At 43.6% G+C, this 26,561-nt stretch overlaps 1 protein-coding gene across 1 annotated transcript in view; it reads right to left on the reverse strand.

Moving 5' to 3' along the window:
• The window catches only part of ARHGAP31 (Rho GTPase activating protein 31), a 93,852-nt gene that overhangs the window by 15,209 nt on the left and 52,082 nt on the right, over nt 1–26,561 (reverse strand). Inside the window, exons 2-7 of the mRNA XM_081909294.1 lie at nt 14,202–14,304; nt 13,076–13,220; nt 7,010–7,092; nt 5,820–5,927; nt 2,249–2,394; nt 407–605 (exon numbers count right to left, since the gene is read on the reverse strand). Of these exons, the coding sequence (XP_081765420.1) occupies nt 407–605; nt 2,249–2,394; nt 5,820–5,927; nt 7,010–7,092; nt 13,076–13,220; nt 14,202–14,304 (784 nt within the window). The remainder of the gene's footprint in view (nt 1–406; nt 606–2,248; nt 2,395–5,819; nt 5,928–7,009; nt 7,093–13,075; nt 13,221–14,201; nt 14,305–26,561) is intronic.

Here is a 26,561-nt window from a genome sequence, read left to right on the forward strand (position 1 = left end):
TGGGGCAGGTCACCAGCAGGTGGCTCTCTTACGACAGACGTCTCAAGAACCGATTGCCATTCAGCTCACATTGATCAAAACTTGTAAATGAAGGAAAGTGGGAAAAGCCATTTCTCCAAAACAAGCCTATATTCGTCTCTTTTTTTCCTGACTAGTAAGAGACATTTACACTGGTGGGGAGCCATAGCTCAGTAGTGACACACATGCTTTGCATCCATAATGCCCCAAGTCTCCACCGATAAGCAACAAAGAATGGAAAACAACTGGAAGGGCCACGGAGGATCACAGGGAGCACTGCTTGGCTAGAAGAGGCTCTGGTCTCCGCTCCCCATGTTCACGTGACAAGGGAAGCCTAGTCCATCTTTTGAGTCCAGCTTTCAGATAAGGGAGAGATGGAGCCACTTACTTGCTGTCAGGTAAGTCAAGGACGGTGTGGAAGAAGGAGCCTGTGACTGGAACGATTTCTGGTAAACTGTTCTCCCTCCGCTCTTTGCGGGCAGGATGGCAGGCGGACAGGCTCCGGGCCTGTGCTTCTTCCAGACTCACCAGCTTCATCGGCAGAGAGGTGGAGGGCAGTGTCAAGCTCTTCATAATGGGCTTGTTCTCTGGAAAGCGACAGGGATAGGAAATTGCAGAGCCCAGCCTGGTTTGAGGGTGGTGGAGCAGGATAACGGAAGGTCCTCAGTGGGCCCCTCAAGCGTTTTCTTTTCTGATTGAACCCTTCCAGCGAAAACATTTTTTGGGAGCGTGCTTGTTGGTTGAATTCTCCTCTTACATAGCAATCTAATCCATTGCCCCTGCCTTCCACCCCAGCAGGTCCCTGGTCACGAGCCAGACTCCATAGTGCTTTGGCACATATCTTCTAAATACGAGGCCTGAAGATCCCTGCTGAACTGAACTTTAGGACGGCTCAGCTCCAGCTCCGACCTTTGAGATGAATGAACTTTCTCATCCCCTCCCAATCACTTCAGGGGATTTGTTCTAAAAATTGCTGCCTCTTTTCCTATTTAAGAAATGACAAATCTTGTTAGCAGGAAGTGTCAAAGTGCCAGGTCTGGAACTGGGGGACAGGGGGGGGGTCTCATCCACACTTCCACTTGTCTTGTGCCTAGAAAGCACTTTCAAAGCATGGGTCCATGTGGTTTTCCCCTTGCCCCAGTAATTTCTCAGGGAAAACCTGCTCTTTAGTGCTAAATCAGAGCAAACATCAATCCAGAGAAAACCTGAATTGCTGATTGCTTTGATTAAGGGCTAAAGAGCAGTTTCCCCTGGGTGAAAGCAGTGCGACAAGAGGAAGTGTGAATAAGCCCAAACTCCTGTGGAGGCCATTTTCCAGAGCTGGTACTTTAGCACTTCTCATTAATGACAACAGTAGTCACTGATAAACAGAAAAGGCAATGGTTAAGCAAACAAACCCACTAAACTTCCCTTGCAGAAAAACGGGGAGAGGGACATTTTTCAGATGCTTCTGTGGGTGGCGGCAGGGGCACATGCCAGTGGTCAGTGTGGCCATAGGCATATGTTGGGGAGGCTTCCCACCCCTACAGTAAAATAAAGGGTGGAAACAAGCAAAACATAAGGAAACAAAGATGGGTTGGAATTAGGAGAAAAACAGCAGACTGTACCAAGCCAAGGTTGCCAAGGTCCATAAATTTAACAATGGGCTATAAATTGTAAACAATAACTACCGTATACTTAGGGTCTGTTTAGATGCTGTTAGGGCCATCACGCAAAAGCCATTTTAATTTGCTACTCAAGGCAACAGTTAGTATTGTGGCACCTCTCCTTTGGGTGCCACCACACTATGTAATATGTTACATATTAGATGGGTGTCATCTCTGTTGCCTTTTTGGTGCCTATTGAAGACTTTCCTCTTTCAATAAGACTTCTAAGTGGAGGTTTTTCTCCCAGTCTGTATCTGCATTACAACTAAATACAACTCTTTTTATATGTGGACTTGCTTTTTAATCACTTTTTACACTTTTCTTATTTCATGGCTGTAAAAAACTGTTTCATCTAGTTTTTTAAAAAATATTTGTGTATTTTATGGTTGTAACCCACCCTGGGACCCAATGGGAAAGAGCGGGTAAGAAATCTTAAATAAAGAAATAAATGCCTGTAGTATTATTATTATTTTAATCAAGTCTGTTTGCATGCTGCCCCATCAACACAATGTTCTCTGGGTGGCTTCTTGTGGATGTGGATTTGGTCATTTCTGACACGGAAGGATTAGCTCAGAAGGACTCACCCTCATTTTCCTTCGGTTTGGCAGGGATGTTGTCACTGAAGATTTCGCCCACATGGTTCAGTATGAACTCAAACACCAGCTGCTGGACTCGCACCTCCAGGAAAGCTGCGTCTCCATTGCAGCCTACAGCCTCAATCTCCTTGGACCTGTGACACAGGAAAGGAGGAGGTTGGAAGAGCAATCCCCAAGCCATTGCTTGTCAGGAACAGAATCATAGAATATCAGAATCCTAGAGCTGTAGAGTTGGAAGGGACACCGAGGGTCATCTACTGAAGTGTCAACCCCATTAAGCCTTCTCTGTACCTAACACACACACACACACACACACACACACACAATCTCCCTCTAACTAGATGTGATGTTAAAGGCATCCTTTTATTTAACACCCAGGGTTTTTTTTTAAAAAAAAGATGCAAGCTCTGTGTGTATGTGAGTATGTGAGTGAGTGTGCGGCTAATAGTTATCAGGGTGACAATAATTATCACGCTGGCTACCACAGAGGAAAGGTGGGATACAAGTATATCGTAAATAAATAAAGAAGAGCTGTTCTTTTAAAAGATACTAAACAAATAAAATAGAGTAAGATTCCCCCTCCCCAAAAAAAACCTAATGAAAAAGAACCACCAGCATATCAGCAGAAACAAATGCATAGGCCTAAATCATTTCAGATTACTTCAAAGAGCATTCTGATCAAATGCTTATCTGAACAGCACTCTTTTAACTTGTCGACTGAAGACAGAAATTTATGGCCCAGACTTATCAGCAATGAACCAAAGAAGAGATCTTTAGACTGCAGCACATTTCTTTTATTCTTTTATAGATTTTTTGTTTGCTTGCTTGTTTTATCCCACTTTTCTGGAGAATCTCATTGCAAAGCAGTGTCTATGGATTTTGGTGGGACAGCAACCCCAGGGGAAAACGAAAAGGGCAGGGAATGGAAGCCTGACTGAAAGCATGAGAGATTCTTCCATGGAACACTCTGTCTGGAAACGATACTGCTGCAAGCTGTCTAGGAGGCATTTTATACTCTCAAAAGACCTGGTGTTTTCCGAGGCACCGATGCGACACAGGACATTGGGACTAGGGAAGGGCAAATGTGTCCATTTCTTTTTGTAATCTTAAATTCAGTTCACCACATTTCTGCAACCGTTTGTGCATTTGTTTCATTTTTTTAAAGTTCATGAATATTCACCAGCATTTTACTGCACATCCCTCTTACTATACCTATTTTTGTGTGCAATTTTACTTGATATTCTGTATTTATGTATGAGAGTTTCGCAGATGTATGCATTTCAATGCATACTTTCTCACAATAAATGCAGTTACACATGCATTTCTGTCATTGATAAACTGTAACACAAAATTCGGAGAAGTGCAAAATTCAGAGAAGTGCAAATTTCAGAGCATGACTGCATTTCAGTTCATGGATTAATTGATTGATTGATTTGCTTTCTCTAGTTTACTTGTGTCCAGCCTTTCCTCCATGGAGTTCAAGGTGGCATGTGTGGTTTTCCCTCTCCCCATTTTATCCTTACCACAACCCTGCGAGGTAGGTTAGGCTAAGAGAGAATGACTGGCCCAAACCCATCCTGTGAGCTTCCTATCTCTCCCAGCTCCTAGTCCAGCACTCTAACCATGATGCCACACTTAGGTATACATTTGCATTAAAACACAAACTGAACTGAATTTATCCTCATCCCTAATTGGCACAAGGGACTTTCAGAGGGGCTGGGTCCACAGGAGCTGCAGATACCAGCTCCCACCATAAATAGCCTACCTTGCCAAGGGATTTCCTGGCAGGCCATTTCACTTTGCAGACAAAGCATGGTGTGATTCAGCTGCAGCAGTGCTAGTTACAGCTGGGGCTGGGGCAGCTTAAGCTAATCCTCAGGATTTAGTTTATCTCTGAGTAGAACCATCACATCAAAAAAACATCAAGTGGGGATGGAAGGGAAAGCATCAACTGTGAGCATCGCAACTCCTCTTGGTGAATTTTGTGGGCCTTGTGCTTTTCCCAAATGCCTGTTTCTTGTTCTCCATCGCCTCGCTGGTATGGACAAACCAATCTCTCCTTCCACCCACATCCCCCCTCCCGCCCCCAAACAGAGTAGCAGACAAACTGTTCCTTATCATGACATGCCAAAGTGTTACTGAAGACATTATCTCTGGGCAGCGAATCCTTTGTAAAGTTAATGGCTGGAGTGTGAGATAAAGCACAGAGGGGGCTTTTGCCGGTGGGATAGCCATGTAAGGAAACTACAGCTGTGCCTCCCGCTTCTTTCAAGTTCTCCTTGGGACCTATATTTATAAAGGGAATTAGACTCCCATCAAAAAAGAAAGAGGACCATAGATAGAATGAAAGATTTTGAGCTGTGGGTGTTCAGCAGATTTAACATCTCTTGCAGTTATCGTGGGACCTTTTCTGCCTTGTTTGCAGTTGCAAAGATTGAGAGAGTTTATCCACCCAGGACCAGCTGTTTTCTTTGCTATTTATTTTTATTAACAAAATTTATATACCACTTGATTTTTTAAGAAGTACCTCTAAGCAGTTTACAAAAGCTGAGGAAGTTTATCTACCGTTATTCAGCTAGGTGACAATGCTCCTTATTTTTTCTTATGCTATTCTAGTTGCCAGGCTATCGCATAAATGAACCAGGATTCCTCAACTGAGCTATCTTTAGCAATAGCTCACAAATGACTGTTATACATGCACTATGGATATCATTGACCAGGGACTTCATGTCCATAAGACCAGTTGAAACAAATATGACATGTGACTCTCATTTATTGTGTTGGGTTGTTATAAGTAGAAAAACCCATCAGATATTTCTATTTTTCATAAAACATTGCAAAACTTAATTCTGGGAACTGCTTGCGTTCCAATATAATATCAAACCATAGTTTAGTGCTACCCATCTGGTTCTGTTTTCAACCAATCACACTTTTTCTTCCACCCTAACCAGGACAATCCATGGTAAGTTTAAGCTACAGTTGAATTACAGTTGAACTGCTAACCTAGCAGTTTGAAAGCATGCCAGTGCAAGTAGATAAAAAGGTACTGCTGCAGCAGGAAGGTAAACAGCCTTTCCGTGTGCTCTGGCTTCCGTCATGGTGTTTAGTCATGCTGGCCACATGACCCAGAAAGCTGACTGTGGACAAATGCCGGCTCCCTTGGCCTGAAAGTGAGATGAGCACTACACCCCATAGTCTCCTTTGACTGGACTTAAGCGTCCATGGGTCCTTTACCTTTTTACCTTACAGTTGAATTAAGCAGTAGCTCATGCACAGGGTTGAAGGCAATGGTGTCATCCTGCTGGTGCTGTCTTGTTGGGATGAGGCGCTGGTGAGGTCAGATGGGTTCATCAACCCAAGCACCTCTGACTTTGCTCCCTTCCTGCCACAACCAATGCAGCGTTGTTGTCACTGAGAAAACATCACTGCTTCCATACACCCTTGCAAGCCACCACTGGCTGGATCACTCTAGCCAGTTCTTAAACTTATCGCAAACTCCAATAGACATTCTTAGTGCTCCCCGCATTGCGATGTGAAAGAATCAGAGCGTCTACTGTACCTGAGGAGATTAGGTGCCCACACTAAAGCGAGGTTCCTGGTGTGCATGTTGGTCGTGCTGCTGAAGGACGCTAAGTGAGTTAGGTGCTTGCTCAGGTATTCCAGGGTCCTGCAATGGTGTGACAAAGATAAAAAAAAAACACTCACATTGATACTTGCACATGCGGTTATGTCTTGGCCAACTGGGTCTGTTCAGAGAAGACAGGTGCCCAACATCCCCAAGCACCACATTAAATGTCTTAAACGAGTCAAGAGCTACAACCCATGACACTCATGCTAGCCCAATAACCTCTCCCCACTTGCATCCCTATTTTCCCTCTATCATCCCTTGCTTCTCCTCCTGCCAGTCCACCTGTGCCCCCTTATCTCTTCCCTTCACTGAGTTGCCCAAAGACCATGTTGCTCCTTCTCACAATTCTCGACTCTTTCCATCGTATCGTGTTTTTGAAAGGAGATAAGGAAGAAGCAAAGATCATCTACCCTGAGTTGCCTGGGAGCCGCACATGGCCAGCTGCTAGTGCTGCTATCCGCCACAGTGTCTACAGATGTGATACTCGGAAGCAGATCTACCAGTAGGGCAGAGCCGCAGCAACAACCTCCCAGCAGCAGCACTGCTGCCACTTACCGAGACAGTGAAGGTTGGAGCTGGTGAGAGTGCTGGACTGGTGCACCATGCATGCAACTCCAAGCTCACCACTCCCTCTTTGGGTAAGTGGCAGTGGCATTGCTATTCAGAGGCTATTGCTGTGGCTCCCCCACCAACACAGCTCCTGGTTACAAAGCAGAGTTCTACAATACAAAATAAATAAAAGGGTCCCTGACGTCTTTACTGTTAGAAGTGAGTGTGACAAAATCAGCAATAGCCTCCCGGCAGGTACAAGCAACTGCTAACACCCGAGTAGCTCTGAAACATAAGATCAGCCTTTATTATAGGTAAGACCACTGCACAGAACTTATTCACAATTTGCCATGTGCATTCTGTGGGTTTCTGGGGAGAAGAAGCTTCAAAGATAGTCATCTTTCCTTGAACAGGTGAATCAAGTCTGGCTAGTGCAAATAAAGAAAGGTGAAAATAAAGTAGTTGACTCACCGGCTGAATGCTTAGGTAATTCAGGTAACTACCATTAATCATTACTAAGATTGTCCCTAAAACTTAGAAGCCAAGGCTTAGAGGCCAGGTTTCTCTTTTACCTGTAATGAGATGGCGGAAGTTCCTGGATGGCATTTTGAATTTGGGCCAGCTGGTCTTCCTCCGGGAAGCACGATACTGCCTCCTGAATAATAGTAATAATAAAATAATCATAAAGTCAAAGACCTGTAGGACTGAAAAAGACTTCAAGGGTTAATTAGTGCATTACTTCCCGAAAGCAAAAATCACAAGTCAACTATCTCTAAACCAGGAAATTATGATTAATGCCTTCAGAACACAACAGGATATCAAGGCATCTTCAAACCATGGTTTATTATGCTGGCTTCTAAGCATCATTTTGCTGAAATGATAAAATGATAGTTCATGGGGAAACTTCCTAACTTATTTGCTCACTTGTAGCAAGGGAGGAGGGCAGAAATTGGGTACATACCCAAAAGGCCTCTTAAGTTGAGACATGATTGCCTAAACATGGTCAACATCTTTCTGGCTTCTTCAACTTCCCCCGCCCACTGCACCTTCCATTTGGAGACACCCCTGAGTACCAAATATAGGAAACTCAATGGATTATGTGTTCACTTAGCTCACTGTTGTATGCTGCAACTGGCAGAACTCTCTATAGTCTTAGGAAGAAATCTTTCCAATCAACCTTATGAACTAGAGATGCCATAGACTGCTGCTGAAACCACTTGCGCTACTACTGAGCTATGGCTGTTCTCCAGAGAAGTGGCAAGAACCCCCACCTAGGGTACCAATAGGGGATTTTCTCTATTGTTGTTGTTGTTGTTGTTGTTTCTGCCCTTCACCAATAATTACAACAGGTTATAGCAATTTAAAATTAATAACAGTTAAAACAGATTACTCACACGAATAGTGTGGTCCCTGAAAACCAACATCTCAGGTGTCAAAAGCCAGGATAAAGAGGGGCTATGCAAAATAGCAGCTTCAGAGGAAGGATTTCCCCCCTTCTCGAGGCATGTTCCCCATACTTACCACCCCCTCCCCTGTGAATACTGTTTGCATTTAAAGGAATATGCACGTTGAAGACAAAGGTGCCATCTCACATCCTGCCTAGTTGAATTGCTGTTCTCTGAGCATGTCTCCTGCTAGGAAGAAGGCACACTCAAAGCAGTGACTCATGCAGATACATGGGTGGCAGACGCACCTGAGGGCATGCAATTCTGCTGCTTCTCTGCACCAGTTGTGATTAGAGGTCCATCATATTTGACTCATCGCTGCTCCGCTGTGGGTGGATACTTTGGGTTTCCTAATTAATTGCTCATAGCACATTAGCACGTCCCTTGCAACGCAGTCATGGGAAATGCTGTTTGTTCCAAGCCAGACCAATGATTCACCCACCTGGTGCTAATAAGAAGATGCTGGTTCCTTAACTGAAGCTCACACTGAACCTTTCACATTAGTGGGGGGAAACGGGTTGCCCAGAGACAGTCCCTTATTTGCAAAAATTCACTTCTATAAATCCTCTCTCTTTTATCAGTTCTTTCTCTCTTTGTTTCCTGTCATTTTCTAAACCAGGTATGTTTGCTAAAATGAGAGGCGGAGAGAAGGGGAAACAGCACAAACAGAGAGCAATGCATCACTTTGTGAGCATTGCAGGAAAGAAAACCCTGCAATGATTTTCTGTATTTTCATTGAGCTCTCTTATAAAGTGTGTCGGGATGAAAGGGAGCAGAAATCTATGCTGCATTAAATATTCACTACCATAATTAGGCAGCTGTATACAGGTAGTGTAATTTGTATGGCACAAGATTGGAGATACTTGCTGTAATAGCACCTTAGGAACGTGATTGTATAGTTTGACAGAGGTGGTGCATTCTGCTTCCCACACACTTCTCCCAGCATCCCATATTACTCAGTATTCCCAGAGTTTAACAAAACTCATAGTTTTCTCACAAGGCAAGCCCTTAATCCCATTTTACAGATGTGATGACATGGGATAAGCCAGTGACTTGGCCAAGCGCAGCAGTGCTGGGAGACTGAGAAGAAGATGGGGTAAAAAAAAAAGAGAATTAGTAGCCTCTGCCTGCCATTGGCTTTGGCTCTGCCTACTGTTGGCTGGCGCTGTGGGTTAAACCACAGAGCTTAGGACTTGCCAATCAGAAGGTTGGCGGTTCGAATCCCCACAACGGGGTGAGCTCCCATTGCTCAGTCCCTGCTCCTGCCAACCTAGCAGTTCAAAAGCACATCAAAGTGCAAGTAGATAAATAGGTACCGCTACGGCGGGAAGGTAAACGGTGTTTCCGTGTGCTGCTCTGGTTCGCCAGAAGCGGCTTAGTCATGCTGGCCACATGACCCGGAAGCTGTACGCCAGCTCCCTCGGTCAGTAAAGTGAGATGAGTGCCGCAACCCCAGAATCGGTCATGACTGGACCTAATGGTCAGGGGTCCCTTTACCTTTACCTTTACCGTTGGCTTCCTTTCTAGTAGAGAGGAAATTCTGCAGACGCAGGTGAACCTGACTGCAACACTGTGAGCCTTAGTTTTTAATCTGCGTATGACATCCAGTATACATTAGTCACTTTTGCAATAAATAAATAATTATGGTAGAAAACCAAGCTACTTAAAGCAACCTTTGCCAACCTGATGCCCTCCACAATGCCCATCACACTCCAGCCTGTTTTTCCTGGGGCTGGCGGGAGTTTTTAGCCCAACACATCTGGAGAGCACCGGGTTGGCAAAGGCTGCTCTGATTATGCCTGAGGGTAGACTGGGGGCCTGGGACCCTTCTAATTTCTGGATCCAGCAAGTGCATAGCTGTCAACTTACAGATTTGAAAATAAGAGACCAGCAGCCAAAATAAGAGACCTGCAGCCTCACCTGTTCCAGGCACTCCAGTCTTCCTGTCCTCCTGCAGTCTGGTCAAACTCCTGCTGGTAGCTTCGAGAACACTGTCCAACCAACTTTGTAACCAGAGGTTCAACTGAATAGAATCTGAATCACATGCACCACAAGGCCTATGCAGCCTCAACTTAAGATGGCTCCCCGGCCTGGCTTTGCACTGCAAAGTTTGCAGCAGCACGTGCAACAAAATGGCGTCCAGCATTCAAAAAACCCCTCAGCTTGTATTAACTAGCCACACACAAGGCATGCAAGCTCCGCCCCCCAGTTGTTCTTAGACTCCCTATTGGGTGAGCAACACAGCCAAGCAACACAGTTGGAGCCTCCCTCCTCTCTGGCCGGGAGGGAGGGAGAGGAGCTGCTTCCTTTTTAATTTAAGGGACATCATTTAAGGGACATCCATCAATAAGAGACAGCAGCGGGACATGGTGCTGGAATAAGGGACTGTCCCTTCAAATAAGGGACACTTGACAGCTATGAGCAAGTGTTTAAATCTAAGGAAGGATTCAAGTTGTCGTAACAGCCAGACACGTTTCTTGGTAACAGCCCCCTAAGTATAAGCCATTAAGGAAGTGGCTCTGTTCTAACTGGTGGTTAGAAAGACTAAGTTGGGAGTTGGTGTGCGTAACATAGAAGTTGGACACAGGCTGCAGGCCGAAGCCTGTGAGACAGAGCCATGCCTGATTTCTGCTGGAATGCAAAGCTGTGGCTGTGGGAGAAGCAAGACCTTCTTGGAGTGTTAATGCTGTGAGTCCCTCCACCATAGGCACAGGCTGCATATATGTGTAAATAAACCATTCTTAGGAAACTTAACCCTAGGTAAGCACCTGGGACACCTGGAATCTTGCACCTCTCAGAGATTGGGTTGGTGTGCAACAGCTGCCTTAAGAGTTGGTAGCAGTAAGACAAGGTGAAGTCCAAAGCAGTATGAGCTTACAGTTCCTTGGTCAATTCAAAAGTGACGAGTGAATAGAAGTGGCGGTTGATGCCCATTAGGAGTGGCAAGGTAGAAAGTGACTAACAGAAGGCGGCAGAGCCAAGTATTTCTAGTTTTGTCCCCACCTTCTACAAAGGCACTACTGAGACTCAGGGGAGGGAAGGAAGCAGGCAGGCTGTGCCACTCTCTGGACTGGATGTAAGGAAGAAAGCAAGCAAGTAGGAGCTAGCTGAAGGGAAACTAAAGTTGGTGGGGCAGTGCCCTATCTGCCCTGTGATGAACCAGCCTCCACTGGGAGAGGGGCCCTTGAAAGGGAAAGGTCACACCAAGGGACTGATGTTATGGTGATGGGCTGCATAGTCAGTCATGACAAGATGGAATGCTGCTCTCAGTGACAGGGTAGTAGAGAATAGAAGGAGGCAGAAGGCTTCAAATTATGCTCTTATCTCTGAGACCTCTTGGAAGGTGGTTATCCAAACTGCATTTGGACTCTACTGAGTGAGTTCCTGGCTGAGAAAACATCTGGTCAAACAACCGTACTGGTGTTAACTCTTCAGCTAATTGACATCTTGCCTCTGTAATACTTATGATAATAATTACATTTGTTGACCCTATTACAGGACCAAGGAACAGCTGCACAGTGCAGATTTTGACAACAGAACTTCTGGCCTATTGCTATGGCTCCTCCAACCTGCTCACAACTTTGGAGCTAATCTGTACTCATTTCCCCCCTCCTGAATCAAGTCATTACATTTTGCATTAAAGTTGTTTGAAGATTTCTGCTTGGACAGTTTCCACCTACACCCACCCTCTGCATTCATGGCATGACAATTTTGAACCTGATTTTCCACTGCTGTGCACCTTGACTCATTAACTTCAGCCTAAGCAGGGAGGAGAAAGTAGCTGTGCCACCAGAAAATATGCTGCTTTCACCCATTTTGCACTGGATTAAGTGACAGTAAAAGCCCCTGCTGATAAAATTATAATAAGAATCCACTGGTATAAGAATTGTGAAAGAAAGTTTTTTTTTTTTTAAAAAAAGAGAAGTTACCCAAGCCCTACTTGGAAAAAAATTATGAACAGAAATAGTGTATTATGAATTCCCAGAACTGAAGTTGGCTCTGGTTGCAAAAAATGTGTGGAGCCCAATTTTTATTTCATTTTTAAATCTTTGCTATTGCATCTTGTGACCATTATTATATGGCCTTTATAATTAACTGAAATTGTTTTTAAAGTATTCCTAAAAACAAATTGCAGGCAGTCCTTTATTAGGATTTTAGTGTGCTACTATATTCCAGTATCCTCCAACTTCTTCACATCCAAGACCTATCGTTAGTCCAAAAACAGCTGGAGACCCAAGTATGGGAAACCCTGATCTAGTCCAACCTCCTGCAATGCGGGAATCTTTTGCCCAACGTGGGGCTTGAACCCACGACTTTGAGATTAAGAGTCTTATACTCTGCCAACTGAGCTACTCTTCCTATAGAAGAATCCTGTCCAAAGAATCCTGAGAACTATAGTGTGTTAAAGGAGCCAGGAACTGCAGCTCTATGAGGAATAAACTACAGTTCCCTGGATTCTTTGGAGGAAGCCATGTGCTTTAAATGTGCTTTATGTATATGACACATGTATAAAGTGATTTAACAATCAATTCCTCTTCCCAAGGAACTCTGGGAATTGTAATTCCGTGAGTGTGGTTGGGGGTCTCCTGACAACTGACAGCACCATTAACAAGGCCACTTCCACCTTAAGGAGGAGGTGGGGTTGCAGGTACTCATGACCCTTCCATGTGCGTGGAGGAGGGGATGTGGACAGTTCCACGTGATTGGGGGGTTCCCAGTTGCGTCACTGCCCAGGCAACCAATCAGGTCACTCCAGGGGTGTGGCCTGCTCAATTTAAGCAGGATGCCGGTGGGAGCTCTCCCCTTTTCCAGGACTCCCTGCAGACAGGCAGGAGTCAGATATAGTAGGTTAGCTCCAATGCCTAAGCCAATACCGCTCACAATCTGTAACCGATAAAGTTGTAGCCTTTTTTAGCCCATTAACCTAAAATACTGGTGTCAAGTGTCTTTATTCAACTTGGGGGGGGGGCAGGACCTTTCTCATGCAAACTACAACTCCCAGAATTCTTTGGGGAGGCCATGAATGTTTAAAGTGATATCATAATGCTTTAACTGCATTGCGTGAACGTGGCCCTGGACTTCCAAAATGGCAGTACAGCGTATAAGGAAAGCCCAAAAGTGATAAAAGTTTAGTGTGGGCCAAAGAGTGGAAGAGGCCTGTCAGGAATGGAGACATAGCAGAAAACATCTCACCGTGAATTTCTTGTAGAGCTCATACGTGAGGAGGGGATTCGGTAGCTCCCTGAAGTATAACTTGCAGAGTGAGCCCACACAGTGAATGTCCTGGAGGTAAACTTCCCTTGTCAGGTCTGGGCATTGATCTGATCCAAACTCTTGCCTGAAACAACAGAGATGGAGGAGGTACAGTGGGTTTAACGAGCAAGAGATGGAATCAATTTGCATCTTGATTTCTGCCCAGACAAAGGCTAAAAAAGGTGTACTGATTGGGCTGCAAAGATCTGATAATGTATTACCTCAGTGACGGGGAACCTGCTCAGCACCGAGAATCACCATGGAAACCTATCATAACCTTGAGGGCTGTATGGATTCTGCATATGCTAGTTAGACATCATTTCCATGTTTTAACTGCCATTTGCATGAAGATTATCTACGATAAGCCACCGCCGAGCTGGTGGCCACAATTTTGCAATGGTCTTAGGGCTGGTTCACAGAAGGCCCAATTACACACGCTGTACACAAGCGCCTTTGCAGGAACAGCCCGTTCAATTTGTGTTCTTTCTCCCCCCATTTTTATTTTAGGAATGGAGAGAGACCTAGCTGAGTATATTCATAAGCAAGTCAGCACCGTCTATCATCATCCATTCACCCCTTTCCTGCAGCAGGAAACTTGAGTGAGGGTTTAACCTGTAACGTACATATATAGGACTTAGTTATACTTTAAGGGGGAAAGGAGCAGGGCAGGATTTATTCCCATAATCTAACACCTATAAAACACAGAAGCCATGAGGATAAACCTCAGGTAGATCTTCAAAAATAACGAAATGAGCTTTGAAGAAAGGAATGAGTTTTCTCAAAGCCTGTGCTCTAAGATCCAGAGTCCATCTGCACAGGAGGGCAGTTGGACACATTGGTAATCTGCATTGCAAATGCCCTGTAAAGTTCAAATGACTTAGTTCTGGTTATAAACTCGTTTATCGTGAGCTTTAAGGCTACTCTGGAGTTGGCTTGCCATAGTTGGGTTGCTATCTATCCACCAAAAGCCAGCCACCCTCAATCCAGGCATATTCATATGCTGTTCTAACACAATGGATGGTTAACACTGGGCCTTTCTTGCATTTGGTTCTCTTATTCACCTCACCTCAGTTTCTGGATGTTGGACGTCACTCCAGAAAGCCGGTAGATTCCGTCCACAATTCCGTGCGTCTCTATGAACTCTGCGCAGCTCTTCAGTACCAGGGGAACTAGAAAGAAAGAAAGAAAGAAAGAAAGAAAGAAAGAAAGAAAGAAAGAAAGAAAGAAAGAAAGAAAGAAAGAAAGAAAGAAAGAAAGAAAGAAAGAAGATTAAGCACAAAAGGGAGGTCTTTCCCTGGGGTCCTCAGCTTGAATTGCCTTTTATGCCATAATATAATCATTTACAAGGGTGGCGCTGTGGTCTAAACCACTGAGCCTCTTGGGCTTGCCAATCGGAAGGTCGGCAGTTCGAATCCCCGCAATGGGATGACCTCCCGTTGCTTGATCCCAGCTCCTGCCCACCTAGCAGTTCGAAAGCACGTCAAAGTGCAAGTAGACAAATAGGTACCGCTCTGGCGGGAAGGTAAACAGCGTTTCTGTGCTCTGGTCTGGTTCACCAGAAGCGGCTTAGTCATGCTGGCCACATGATCCAGAAGCAATTCCCTTGGCCAATAAAGTGAGATGAGCACTGCAACCCCAGAGTCATTTGCGACTGGACTTGAGGTCAGGGGTCCCTTTACCTTTTATGATCATTTACAATGGCCAAAAGCTGATGAATAAAGAACATAAAGCTTTATTATTTGTTGCATTCATATGCCACCCAAGAACAGAACAATCTCTAAATGGCTCCCAATAAAAGAGGGACGTCATTTATTTGCAGTATTTATAGTCCACTCTTCATCAAATGCTTTCTTATTAAAGTAATAAAAATAAACCCAGAAAAAAATATACAAAATAAAATCATATAAGGAGGTCCAATAGACAACTACCAGTAAACAATCATACAAAGGGATAAATAAGCAAAACTATCCTGCAACAAAAATATTATTTCCTATTTAACCAAATACTGAGGTAAAAATGAAGAAAACATTCAATGTGAAACAGATTAACCAACTGAAGCTTCCAACAATATACTTCATTAACAGAAGCCTACTCATTCCCCTGTCTCTTATACACTATTCCATACACACATGCACAACAACCGTAAAATCGAAGGAGATCTCCACACTTGCACCTGCCCAACATACATAAATATGAATTAATACCAAAATAAAAACGTGAAAACTTTGCAAAGAGGCTTATGTCTCCATGCACTCATTACGAATTCCCTGTATAATTAACCTGCAGTACAGTGGTACCCATGTCCACTCAGAAGTAATTTTGTTTGTATTTATTAGGGCTTGCTACCAGGTAAAGCCGTTCAGAATGGCAGCCTAGGCTTTGATTTACAGTTGGCATTTGGGGAAAGCATAGCTCTTGAGCCTTTAGCAGCTGTGTGGTAGGCAGAAATTCAACAGGCTAAGCTTTTTCTAAAAAGGAAATACAATTATGGGGAAAGCTTCACCCGCTCGCATTTAGGCATTCTATTGCATGCATGGCTGCTGGATTATATTTGGATCCTCCATTCCACCTGCAAAAGAGGACACAAATTTGCTTATGTTACAAAGCCTATGCAAATTGTATGCAAATTGTATGTGAGGGGGTGAGAGGGCCCAATCCACAAACAGTGCTGGCACCCTGGCTTTGGCACACAACTACAAATATTGGATCCAGCATGACGTGAAGTATGGATGGTGAAATATAGGTGCTCACATTGTTTCTTCTCGCATGTGGCTTATGCTGTCTGCATAAAATCTGCGTTTTCCTACATCTGTGTCACAGGCAGGAAAGAAAGGTGTTCAGGTTGTTCATTTGAGTCAAAGGTCTTGGGATATGCTGAATGAACATATCCCAAATGGAGGGGGGGGACCTGTAGGTAAAATCATCCTTAGATAATACCCTGCCAGCAAACACTACTCTTGCAACTGTAGACCTTGGCTTCATATTATTTCATTATTATTATTATTATTATTATTATTATTATTATTATTATTATTTCAGGCTTCAGTGAAACAAATGGAGTAGGTCAGCTCCATTGAAGATAAAACAGTTACAGATTAAGAGCTCAGAAATCCTGAAAAGTACATTTTATAAACTGACAGGATCTACATGCGACAGTTTTCTACTGTCCATAAACCTGTCATCCGAATAATGCGGCTATCAAGAAAGAAAAATAACAGTCACAAATCTGAAATCGTTGCAAATCATTTCTTTCCTTACAGGACTACTCGGTAAGAGCATAAATTCGCAGCAGGAAATGGGAGTACACTGAATACTGAAACCTCTTTATTTTATCTTATGCAGAACACATATTCTCTTAAGAAGCAACTTAGGTCAACAATACCCTCAAGCACTTTGAATGAACCTCACACAGACCAGTTTAAGGAGGCTATTTTCATCCACCCTACAAACAGAACCAAGGTAAGAGCCAGGTGGAATATACAAATTGCTTCCTTGAGTTTTCTTTCAGATGCTTGCATTTCCCCCTTTTCCTGTTCAGTAAAAACCAGCCAGATTTCCTAACTTGATCTCTTTTAGGAGGACACGCTTAAATATGCCACAAACCCTGGTCTGGAGCCCTGAACTATCCTGCTGTTTCAAGTACAGTGGAGGAAAGTATCCTGTCACCAACCTTGAAGTAAGATTCAGCTGCCAGTCCTGTTGTCTTCTGTACATGGAATGGGGAAAGGACAACATCTTGGCTTTTGCAGCAAAATTTCAGGGACTAATCCTGGCATCAAGGGACACAGGAGGTGCCTGGCACAACCTATAGATAACCCTGAAGCTACACTAGGCCTTGTTACGCAGGCAAGGGTACCGTGGGCACATTCACAACATATATTTAAAATGCTATGATACCACTTAAAATGCAATGATACCTGTCAGGGACTGGGCAGAAGAGGAATGGTGGAGACCGCTTTCCCATCCTGACCTTTCCAGGGAGGAAGAAGAGGAAGACAGTACAGTGGTACCTCGCAAGACGAATGCTTCGTAAGACGAAAAACTCGCAAGACGAAAGAGTTTTTCGTTTTTTGAGTTGCTTTGCAAGACGAATTTCCCTATGGGCTTGCTTCACAAGATGAAAACGTCTTGCGAGTTTGTTTCCTTTTTCTTAAAACCGTTAATACCCAGGGAATCCGTGCTTCGCAAGATGAAAAAACTCGCAGAACGAAAAAACTCGCAGAACGAATTAATTTCGTCTTGCGAGGTACCACTGTATAGATTTACAACAGGGGTTTGAGGGAGGTCACAGCTCAGAGGCAGATGAGGGGGAAAGTTGGGAAATCATGGGAGAGCCAGAGCAACACCTGGCTGACACGTTGTCATTAGAAAGTATTCCAGACCCTCCATCTCCCAGAACCCAGTGAGCCTTAAAAGTAGGAGAGCAAAGAGCTCAAAGACAGAGGACACTTAGCAGCACCTGTGGGAGAGATGATGAGATTGACAAATGAAGAAGCGGGTTGGAGATTCACTTAGGACAACACCATTATCCAAGAAGCTGGGTTCTATAGCCTCTCTCTGTAAAGATTGAAATAAAAAAGGACTGTAAGAAACTTTTCCTTGTCTTTATACATTCCTGGGCAACCAGCTGGGAGCCACTAACAGCATGCTGACAATACCACAAGTTATGGTTTGCCCCCAAAGAATGATCAGAGCTGTTGTTTGTTGACGGTGCTGAGAGTTGTTTAGAAGATCCCTGTTCTCAGAGAGCTACAATTTCTAGAGCTTTAACAATCAATACTTTTTCCCAGGGAATCCTGAGAATTGTAGCTACACCTCCCAGAATGCTTTGGATGACCATTCAAAGTGGTATCATAGCACTTTAAATGCCTGATGTGAAGCATTCTGGAACCACAAGTTTGGGGTGGGTTAGAATGGCATCACACACAAAAACTATATTCTCCTTTCCCAATTCGACGCTTTCCACTGCTCCCCTCCAACTTGACAAGAGAGATCTTTGTTATTCTGGTGCCAATTTACTTTGCTTTCATCATCCTTTACCCATCTTCTTTCTAGTTTGCCACAGCCTTGACCTGCAATGCCAAATTTGGCATTCCAACTCTACACTTCCCACACCACTGCAGCCAACTCCCTCCCCTAACTCCACACACACCGTTTCCTGCTCTCCCAGTCCTTGAACTCTACAGAAAACAGCCTATTTTGTCAGACTATGCAGTGGTTTTGTGATGTAAAAAAAAAAAATTCCACCAGGGACTCGTTTTTGCTTCTGACCAAAAATTACAGTCCTGACCTCAAGTCCCTGGAGATGAAAGGGCTATGCATCAATTTCCTGCAGAGCCCAGCTCCTCAGTGCATTGATTGTACAAACGAAGAATACAAAAAAATGTTCTCTTTCAGGAGAGCCGAAATCCAGAAGTAGCTTTGCTCTGTGACACATTAGGTAGTGCTAGCAGGAGGTAGGGTTAAGATGGTAATCACTACATGGTAGGTCCTGAGATAATTTATTTCTGATTAGTCTGCAGAGGTCCTGTGCGGAAAGAAAACGAAACTCAGATCCATTTGCAGCAAGATCCGCACATGATACGTGTGGAAATGTAAATGGAAAATTCTTGAACTTTGAATAAGAACTTTTTAGTTGTTTCTTTGGGGGGGGAGAAGAAGGAGGAAAGCATATGTAGGCAGCGGGGAGGGAAAGGGATGGAGCTGGATGTCCCAATCTTCTCATGTCTATAATTGAAACCATATTCAAGGCTTGGAAGTTGGAAGAGGCAGCTGGTGTCACACAGTTTCTGCTAGTTGTGCCAGGCAGCCAAAATGTCCTCATTTTACAACTACAATAGAAACCAGATGTAGAAGAAAGGGAGAGTGTGGACCCCCGGCATCAGCTGGGAGGGGGAAAAATGAGTTGCAGTGAAAACATTTCTTTCTTTTATTAAAAAAATAAAATCCAAAAGTTGACCAAGTGTCATAGAAACACTCCCCCAACCTAGGTATTGTGTGATAACACATGTATCATAAACAGGTTCTGTTAAACCCAAACATTTCCCACTCTTGTCTATCTTCTTCCCATCTCCTTTGTGGTATGGGTGCATTTAATATTCCACAGCCTCCTGCTTAACAATGTTAGATAGCATTTTTCACTTGTTTCCCTCCTGTATACAAAAAATAAAAGAACTTTCTGTAAGCTGCTCAAATCTGTATTGAATTGCCAGTTTCTAGAAGCTCGGAGTGCAGGGATGTAAGGAGGCCGCAATTTCTGTTCTGGACTGCATTCATCACCATCGGTGCTGCTTCCGTTCAGCTGCAGTTTGGTTCTTGCCAAATACTACATTATTCCTCTTGCTGTCTGCTATTTAATGTAAGTCATAGAACAACAGAATATTGGAGGTGATACCAAAGTTCATTTAGTCCAACCCCTGCAATGTAGGCATAATAACAATAATTTTATGATTTATACTCCGCCCATCTGGCTGGATTGCACAGCTCAGTGTAAAGGAAATGTCAAAACAATGTTTAAAAAAGTAATTTATTACATATCATTTGTGGACTTAGAAACAACAACAACGATGATGATGCTGTGAATGAATACTGATCATATTTGCTGGACCAATTTCTATCCTGACCGTAGACACACACACACAGAGAGAGAGAGAGAGAGAGAGAGAGAGAGAGAGAGAGAGAGAGAGAAGCGCACAAACTGCAGCAATTTCTCTTTACTTCCTTTTCAGAGTTCTCTGACATTCCTATTTGAGTTTGCATTTGATTAGGCCCTGGCTGGGCAGCTGAGCAAAATATTAAGCATATAAACTATGAGCAAAATATTAAGCACCTGAATGATCTCATTAGGATCCAGGTTTCTTACATTTAATGTTAAGCAATTCCAGCAAAGCATGGAAAGAAGCACCGCTCTTGTTGCAGACTTTTCAGGGTGCGAATGGCACCCTGGAACAGATTGTGTCTGCAACTAGATGTACCACTGTATATATTAATCAACTTTTAGTTTCAGAAGTCTTCATGGAAGTCTTCATGTCTCCCATGTGGTGTAGTGGTTAAGAGAGGTAGACTCGTAATCTGGTGAACCGGGATCGCGTCTCCGCTCCTCCACATGCAGCTGCTGGGTGACCTTGGGCTAGTCATACTTCTTGAAGTCTCTCAGCCCCACTCTGAGCCCCAGTGTTTGTTGTGGGGGAGGAAGGGAAAGGAGAATGTTAGTCGCTTTGAGGCTCCTTCGGGTAGTGATAAAGCGGGAAATCAAATCCAAACTCTTCTTCATCATCATCTGCAATATTGCACCCGCTTTAACATTTCAAATTATATTATAATGTGTTCTGAGTCAATGTGGCTTTTGTGCAAAAAAAAATATTTCACTGGTTATGAAGTATACCTCCACTTACTACTACCATTGGTGTGCCATCTTTCAGGAACAAGCCCTGCTCGAGAAATCAGGCCTATGTCCTTGTAGCTCGCTCAACCAAAATCCCAAATCTAAACACACACGCCCACACTTACAGTAGGACATAAATCAAACCTTTATTGCCTATTGATGATAACCTTGGGACGAGAACCTTGTAGTAGAAACTAGGAAGCAGGCGTCCAAACAAAATGTTATCTCCACATTTTCTTATGCAGTTTACTGCACCATGGTGATATACATCCATTTTACTGCACATGTAGCAACTTCCTTGCTTTAGCTTCTTTCTTTCTTTCTTTTAGAAGAAAACAGGGATTTGTTGCAAGCAATAAATATTGCATCAACTAGAGCTGGAAACTTCACATATTTACTTCCTAATTTGAAGGTCCAAGGACAGTTTAACCGAGAATTGTCATGAAAATTTACCTTTGGTCTTACATCAAGACAGCACACCCAATGGTGTGTAATGCATTTAAAAAGTGCAAATTCTATAATGAGGCAAATCAGATCCATTGCATGAAACAGGGAACTGGTGACCTATAAACCACTATGCCTTTTTGCACTAGAACAAATTATTTGGAAAGGCCTTCAAAGTTGCCCCATAAAAGGTATGCCTGTTTATGATGAATGTTTACCTATTGTAGATTCACACACACTTGGGAGGAAGATACATAGCAAAGGTCCTTATGGGGCAGATGAGAGACTACTAAGGACTGGATATGTCCCGTTTTCCTTTTAGACAGACCCACTGAGATCAGAGGATGAGACATGTCAACAGAACAGTGCGAGCGGATGTCTGCTCCACAGTGCCGTATGCAGACAAAGGCCTTCGTTCTCCACAGCTGTCAAACCAACACCTCTCACCAGCATTGCATTTAGTTTCTAAATGAAGGGGGGGAATAACATGGACCAGCCCTCCTCTGCCAATGTTTACTTTGGCTAGGGTGGCGGGGCTGCTGGAAGTCCCAGGCACCTGTGTTTGAACAGGGAGATAGCTAACCAACATCAAACGGATTTAAAAATGAATCTCCCTTTTAAAACTTCCATGTTCACTTCCACTTCTGCTTGGAAGATGAACAGACAGGTCGACACTGCTGTGATCCTGGACTAGCTATGTAGCAGGTACTATTGCATCAGCCGCCTGTACTTTCCCACTTCATTTTGTTGGGCAAGTTGCTACAACACCGTGAGGCTTTCTGCAAAGGAAATTGAGCCGTTTATCCCAATACTTAGATGGCAAGTGCTAGAATTCCTGCTGCTCCACCAGCAAAGTTATTTTAAAGCACAAGTCTAATAATGTCCAGCAGACATGTTCAAGTACTTTATTAGCTCTCAGGGCTTGCCCTAGCAATAGGGGAGAAATTCGACGCCATTCAAATCCAAAGGCAAATCTACCTAATCTGCAATTTCCGAAACAATCTGAGGACCCAGAGGTAACCATTCTTCGAAATTTGCACATCTCCCAATTTTGCCATGCTGTTCTCCAAGCAAGCAACGGGTACAAAAATGCATACACAGGGATGAAGTGTGTGTGAAAGGGCATACATCTGTGAAAAGGGGAAATGGCTTTGCACAAATGTGCAAAATTGGCAAAATTGCATACATGCATGTATATATGAGAATTTTATATCAAAATGCTGGTGAATTTTCATAAAGACTTTTTTTAAAAAAAAAAAAAAAGCAAAGTGATGTGCGAATGTGGAGAACTGAAGATTGGAAAAATGTGAGACCATGTTTGACAGATTTATCCATCTCTTTCTTGACCGGAAGATTCAGGGGTTTAACCTCCTTCTCAGAGTCTCCAGCAGAAAGGTCAAGGGGGCAGCCATGTCCTCCCCGTCAACTCCCTCTGGGAACGATGGCATGTCATCAAGTCCTCTTGTTCCCAGAGGCACTTGCTATAACATCGTTTTGAACATGTGTGGTGGTGGCGGCAGCACTAGCTAGGCACTTGTAGGCCACTGCAGTTGCTTTTGAAGGCAACCAGGAAGACAGAGTTGGAGAAGGATCCCTCAGGTCACTTTGCAACCCATTAAAGGATTGTGCACATTTCTCCTGTTAATCTGTATGCAAAGAAGGTAAATCTACTTTTAGCCCTGTCCCATCCTGAACCAGGATGTGCTGGATTTTGCTCCTGGTGACATCCTACTGGGTTTCATGGGCATTTAGTGACAAATTGCTTGTTGTTTTTATTCCCACTGTATTTTTATTTGCTCTAGTGTTTCTAGTGTTTTATGTAGACACTCTACATTTTAACTTGACACTTGCTCTGAAATTGTTCACAACGAAGAGTGTGGTTGATGAGCTTTTCGTAAAGGAATAATAAATATATAAATCAGCAGAAAATTCTACCACGAAAGTGCAACCCCAGGCACGATTCCAAGGGGTTTCAGCTCCATCAAGCTCAGTGGGGCTTTCTTTACATGCTGATGACTGCACTACACATTAGCCTGGTTGCTAAATTTCGGGTCATCACATCACACTCACACTGGGGTGCATCTGGGGCACATTTCAGTTATATTAGAATCAGAATTGGCAGGCTATGAAGCAGGCCTTAAGGAACAGTGCTGGGGAGACGCTCTCCCCAAAATGTCTGCTTCTGTCCTAATTGATTCCTTTGCCTAAATTCAGCCTCTGGTTACACCACCTGTTTATGTCAAGAACTCTTAACAAACTGCTTCCTCTTTTTCTCATTGCATGTACATTGCTTCCTTTCGGTTAAGTCGCCATAGTGACCCATCGTTGCTGTACCACCCTCCCACCAGATCTCCCACACGTGTTATCCCATTGGTCTACATCATTATAGAACTTAGGAAGGCTTGCTCTGATAAAATTTCAGAATGATACTTGACGAGTTCAGTTTAAACTTCCAAGGCACTCACAGAAAGAAGTAGCAAAAATTGGAAATGCACACACAAAGCAGCAAAAGTGAACAGGGGAAATTATAGTTCCGGAAATTTAAGAAAAGCAGGATTTTCCCATTCAATTACATGCATAGCTAGACCTTTAAATACACCATTCTGAAACATATCTATACTAAAGCTTTCACTAGAGTATTTGAATACCTAACTAATACTTGGAAGTATGGAGCCCAGCTTTTCTCCCACTGAAATCCCTGCTTTCCCCTGGACACTGCTATGTGCTGCGATTTGTTCCTTGTTTTGTTTTCCGTTTCGCAGACCACAGGCACAAAATCTATCATAAGGGAAAACATGGCCTTTTCTCTCCCCGCTATCTCTGCTCCATGTCAGACCAGGTAGCGCTTATCATTTCCTCTCTACCACACACAGCAGCGTATATTCATTTCCTGCTAGCTAGCTCTAAATTACTGGCAGACATTGTTTCAGAGAGCTCTCTCTCTTTAAAGCAGCAGTAGTTGGGCTGCCCAGGGCTTCCTGTTGATGTCAGGTCCCACTTCCTCTTAAAGCAATGGAACTTCCTGTTAGCATATGTAACCTTTTCCATGAGAGCCATTTGCCTGCAGAGGAGATAAATAAATAATAAAAGAAAATAGTGGAAATAGTAGGTAGGTTTGACTTGCCTTACATTTTCACAGGAAATCGATGGCTCCCCCCTGTTAAGGGAAAATGATAATATATCCAGAACAGAACAGCTATATCTCTGTGATACCCGTGCTTACGAGTGATTTCCTGTGATGCAGAGTCTACATCAAAGACTGGTTATAGTCATTGATTTCTCACTATTACAGAATGCAGGAATTACAGAGTTGCCAGTCAAAGGGTTAGTGTTACTTGTATGTAAATGTTTTTTTTTACTAGCATGACTAATTCTCTGGTGGTTCCCAATTAGCCCTTGTTTTTCAAAAGCCAAGCCATAGGCCCTCTACTTTTGAATATTTTGATATCTCTGTGGTAGTTTTTGTTATGTGAATGGTGCAACAGACACCTGGGAGGGTTACCAATGGGGAACCACTGTTATAGAGTATTGGCGGAGAATCTGTGCCCCCCCCAGTTACTGTTGGGTTACAGTTCCCATCACTCCTGATCATTGGTCATACTGACTAAGGGCTGATGGGAGTTGGAGTCCAAGGATATCTGGAAGGCCATAGGTTATCTGACCATTCTAGAGGCTTCCAGTTAATTCTGTGGCTTTAAAAGTACATGCACAGTTCTTCAGGGAGCAAGGCCACACATTGCCATGCTATTAGAGTCCATGTTGCCACGTTGAAAAGGGTGTAGAATAACGTTCACCTACACATTTTTGCATCTGCAATAGCAATATTTCAGAAATCTCAAAGCATGTGAAATGTGATTCTATGGCTTTACACTTTTGGAACAATTCAGGATTCTCCATTTTTTGCACAGAAGTGGGAAAAGTGGGATGAGTGTATATACACACCATTTTCAAAGGGCTTTGAGCCCTTTGAAAAAACTAAGGTCTGCCGCAATCCCAATATGCAACTGCGAATTTAGTTGGTAAAACACCAGAAGAATCCAAAGTCATTACAGAAGCACATATCCAGCATCTAGGTCCCATCAGAATAAAGAGATGGCTTTAAGCTGTTAAAACAATTGACGTGACCTGTTCAAGCAAGCAGGCCCAACAGAAATTCCAAATGACTAATGGTCTATCCCAGCCTGGGGAAAGCGAGAGTATGCAATTACTGGTGATAGGGCTACTGCTGATTTCATGAACAAAAGCGGACAAGGAAATCAATCATGAAGTGCAAGGTAAATTGAGAGAGGCAATTGGGATGCCAAGTGTGGATGCAAACGATACATCAATCTTCACACTAACTGAATTAGAAGTGGTTCTGAAGGCTTCTAAGGCTGAAAAGGCACAAGCACTTGATAAAACCCATTGCAAGTTTCTTCATCATCTTCGGCCCCATGTCAAAATGCACCACATTTCTTTAGCTTCCCTAACAGGTGCTTGAAGTACTGTATTACTCCTGATATATGGTAGAAAGGTAAAATTGACTGCAGTACTCCAACCTGGCTAGACTTTAAATGACGCACAAAGTTATTATCCAGTTGTTCTATTACATTGGTTGAAAACTTAAGAGCAGAAGCATTTTCACAGCTTGCCACACATCTCCACCAACATCTAATTTCCCCCTTACTTTGGTGAGGCTTGGGACACCGACACCAGGCATCTAAGCCAGAGGACCTGAAGCTATTTTTATTTATTAATTCTACATACATACACCTAAATCCCACCTCTCCTCCAAGCAACTCAAGGTGGCGTACATAGTTCTTCTCACCCCCTTTTTTATCCCCAAAACAAGCCTAACTATCATCTAAGCCAGTGTTTCCCAAACTTGGGTCTCCAGCTGTTTTAGGACTACAACCCCTGACCGCTGGTCTTGCTAGCTAGGGATGATGGGAGTTATAAAAAACAGTTGGCAATCCAAGTTTGGGAAATACTGAATTCTAAAGCTTTTGGAGAGACCGAATTCAGGCCCGTCTCAGAGGTATGTGCCTATCTGTTCAGGCACCGGCCGAATTCCTTAGACCTCCCTCCGGCGACTCCCGGCAGGAATAAACATACTCGAGGTCCGTTCCGGCGATTTTCCTCAGGCTGTGAGGAAAACACACCAACTGCTTCTCCTCCTCCCTGCTCCCTGCATGTCCCCAGGGAGGGGAATCAGACACAGACAGTAAACGTATCTACATGTCTTTATTTGTGTCTTTTAGCAGTCATACAGTAAAGATGTCTGCTCTCTTCAACAAAACAGAGAGAAACTCCGACTCCACCCATGTACATCCTGTACAGGTCATATGACACACACACTGAGCTAACATCCGGTGCTCAGTACAGAATGGACTGCCCCTTTGTTCCCATGGCAACAGTCACAAACTTCCTGTTTGGCTTTCCAGCCACAAGCAGCAGACTTGGCTGCTATAGCCTTTGCTTGCTGCCGCATTGCTGCTTTAGAATAACACTATGGTTATTATAAGCAGGTCCTAAAAAAGAGTGATGCCAACATGGAAGAGTCACCTATTATTTCACCTATTACTGATGTTCAGGCTGTGAGTGCTGTATCTTATCTAT

The sequence above is a fragment of the Podarcis melisellensis genome (genome assembly GCF_964234715.1).
Source record: "Podarcis melisellensis genome assembly, chromosome: 4".
NCBI classification, from domain to species: Eukaryota; Metazoa; Chordata; class Lepidosauria; order Squamata; family Lacertidae; genus Podarcis; species Podarcis melisellensis.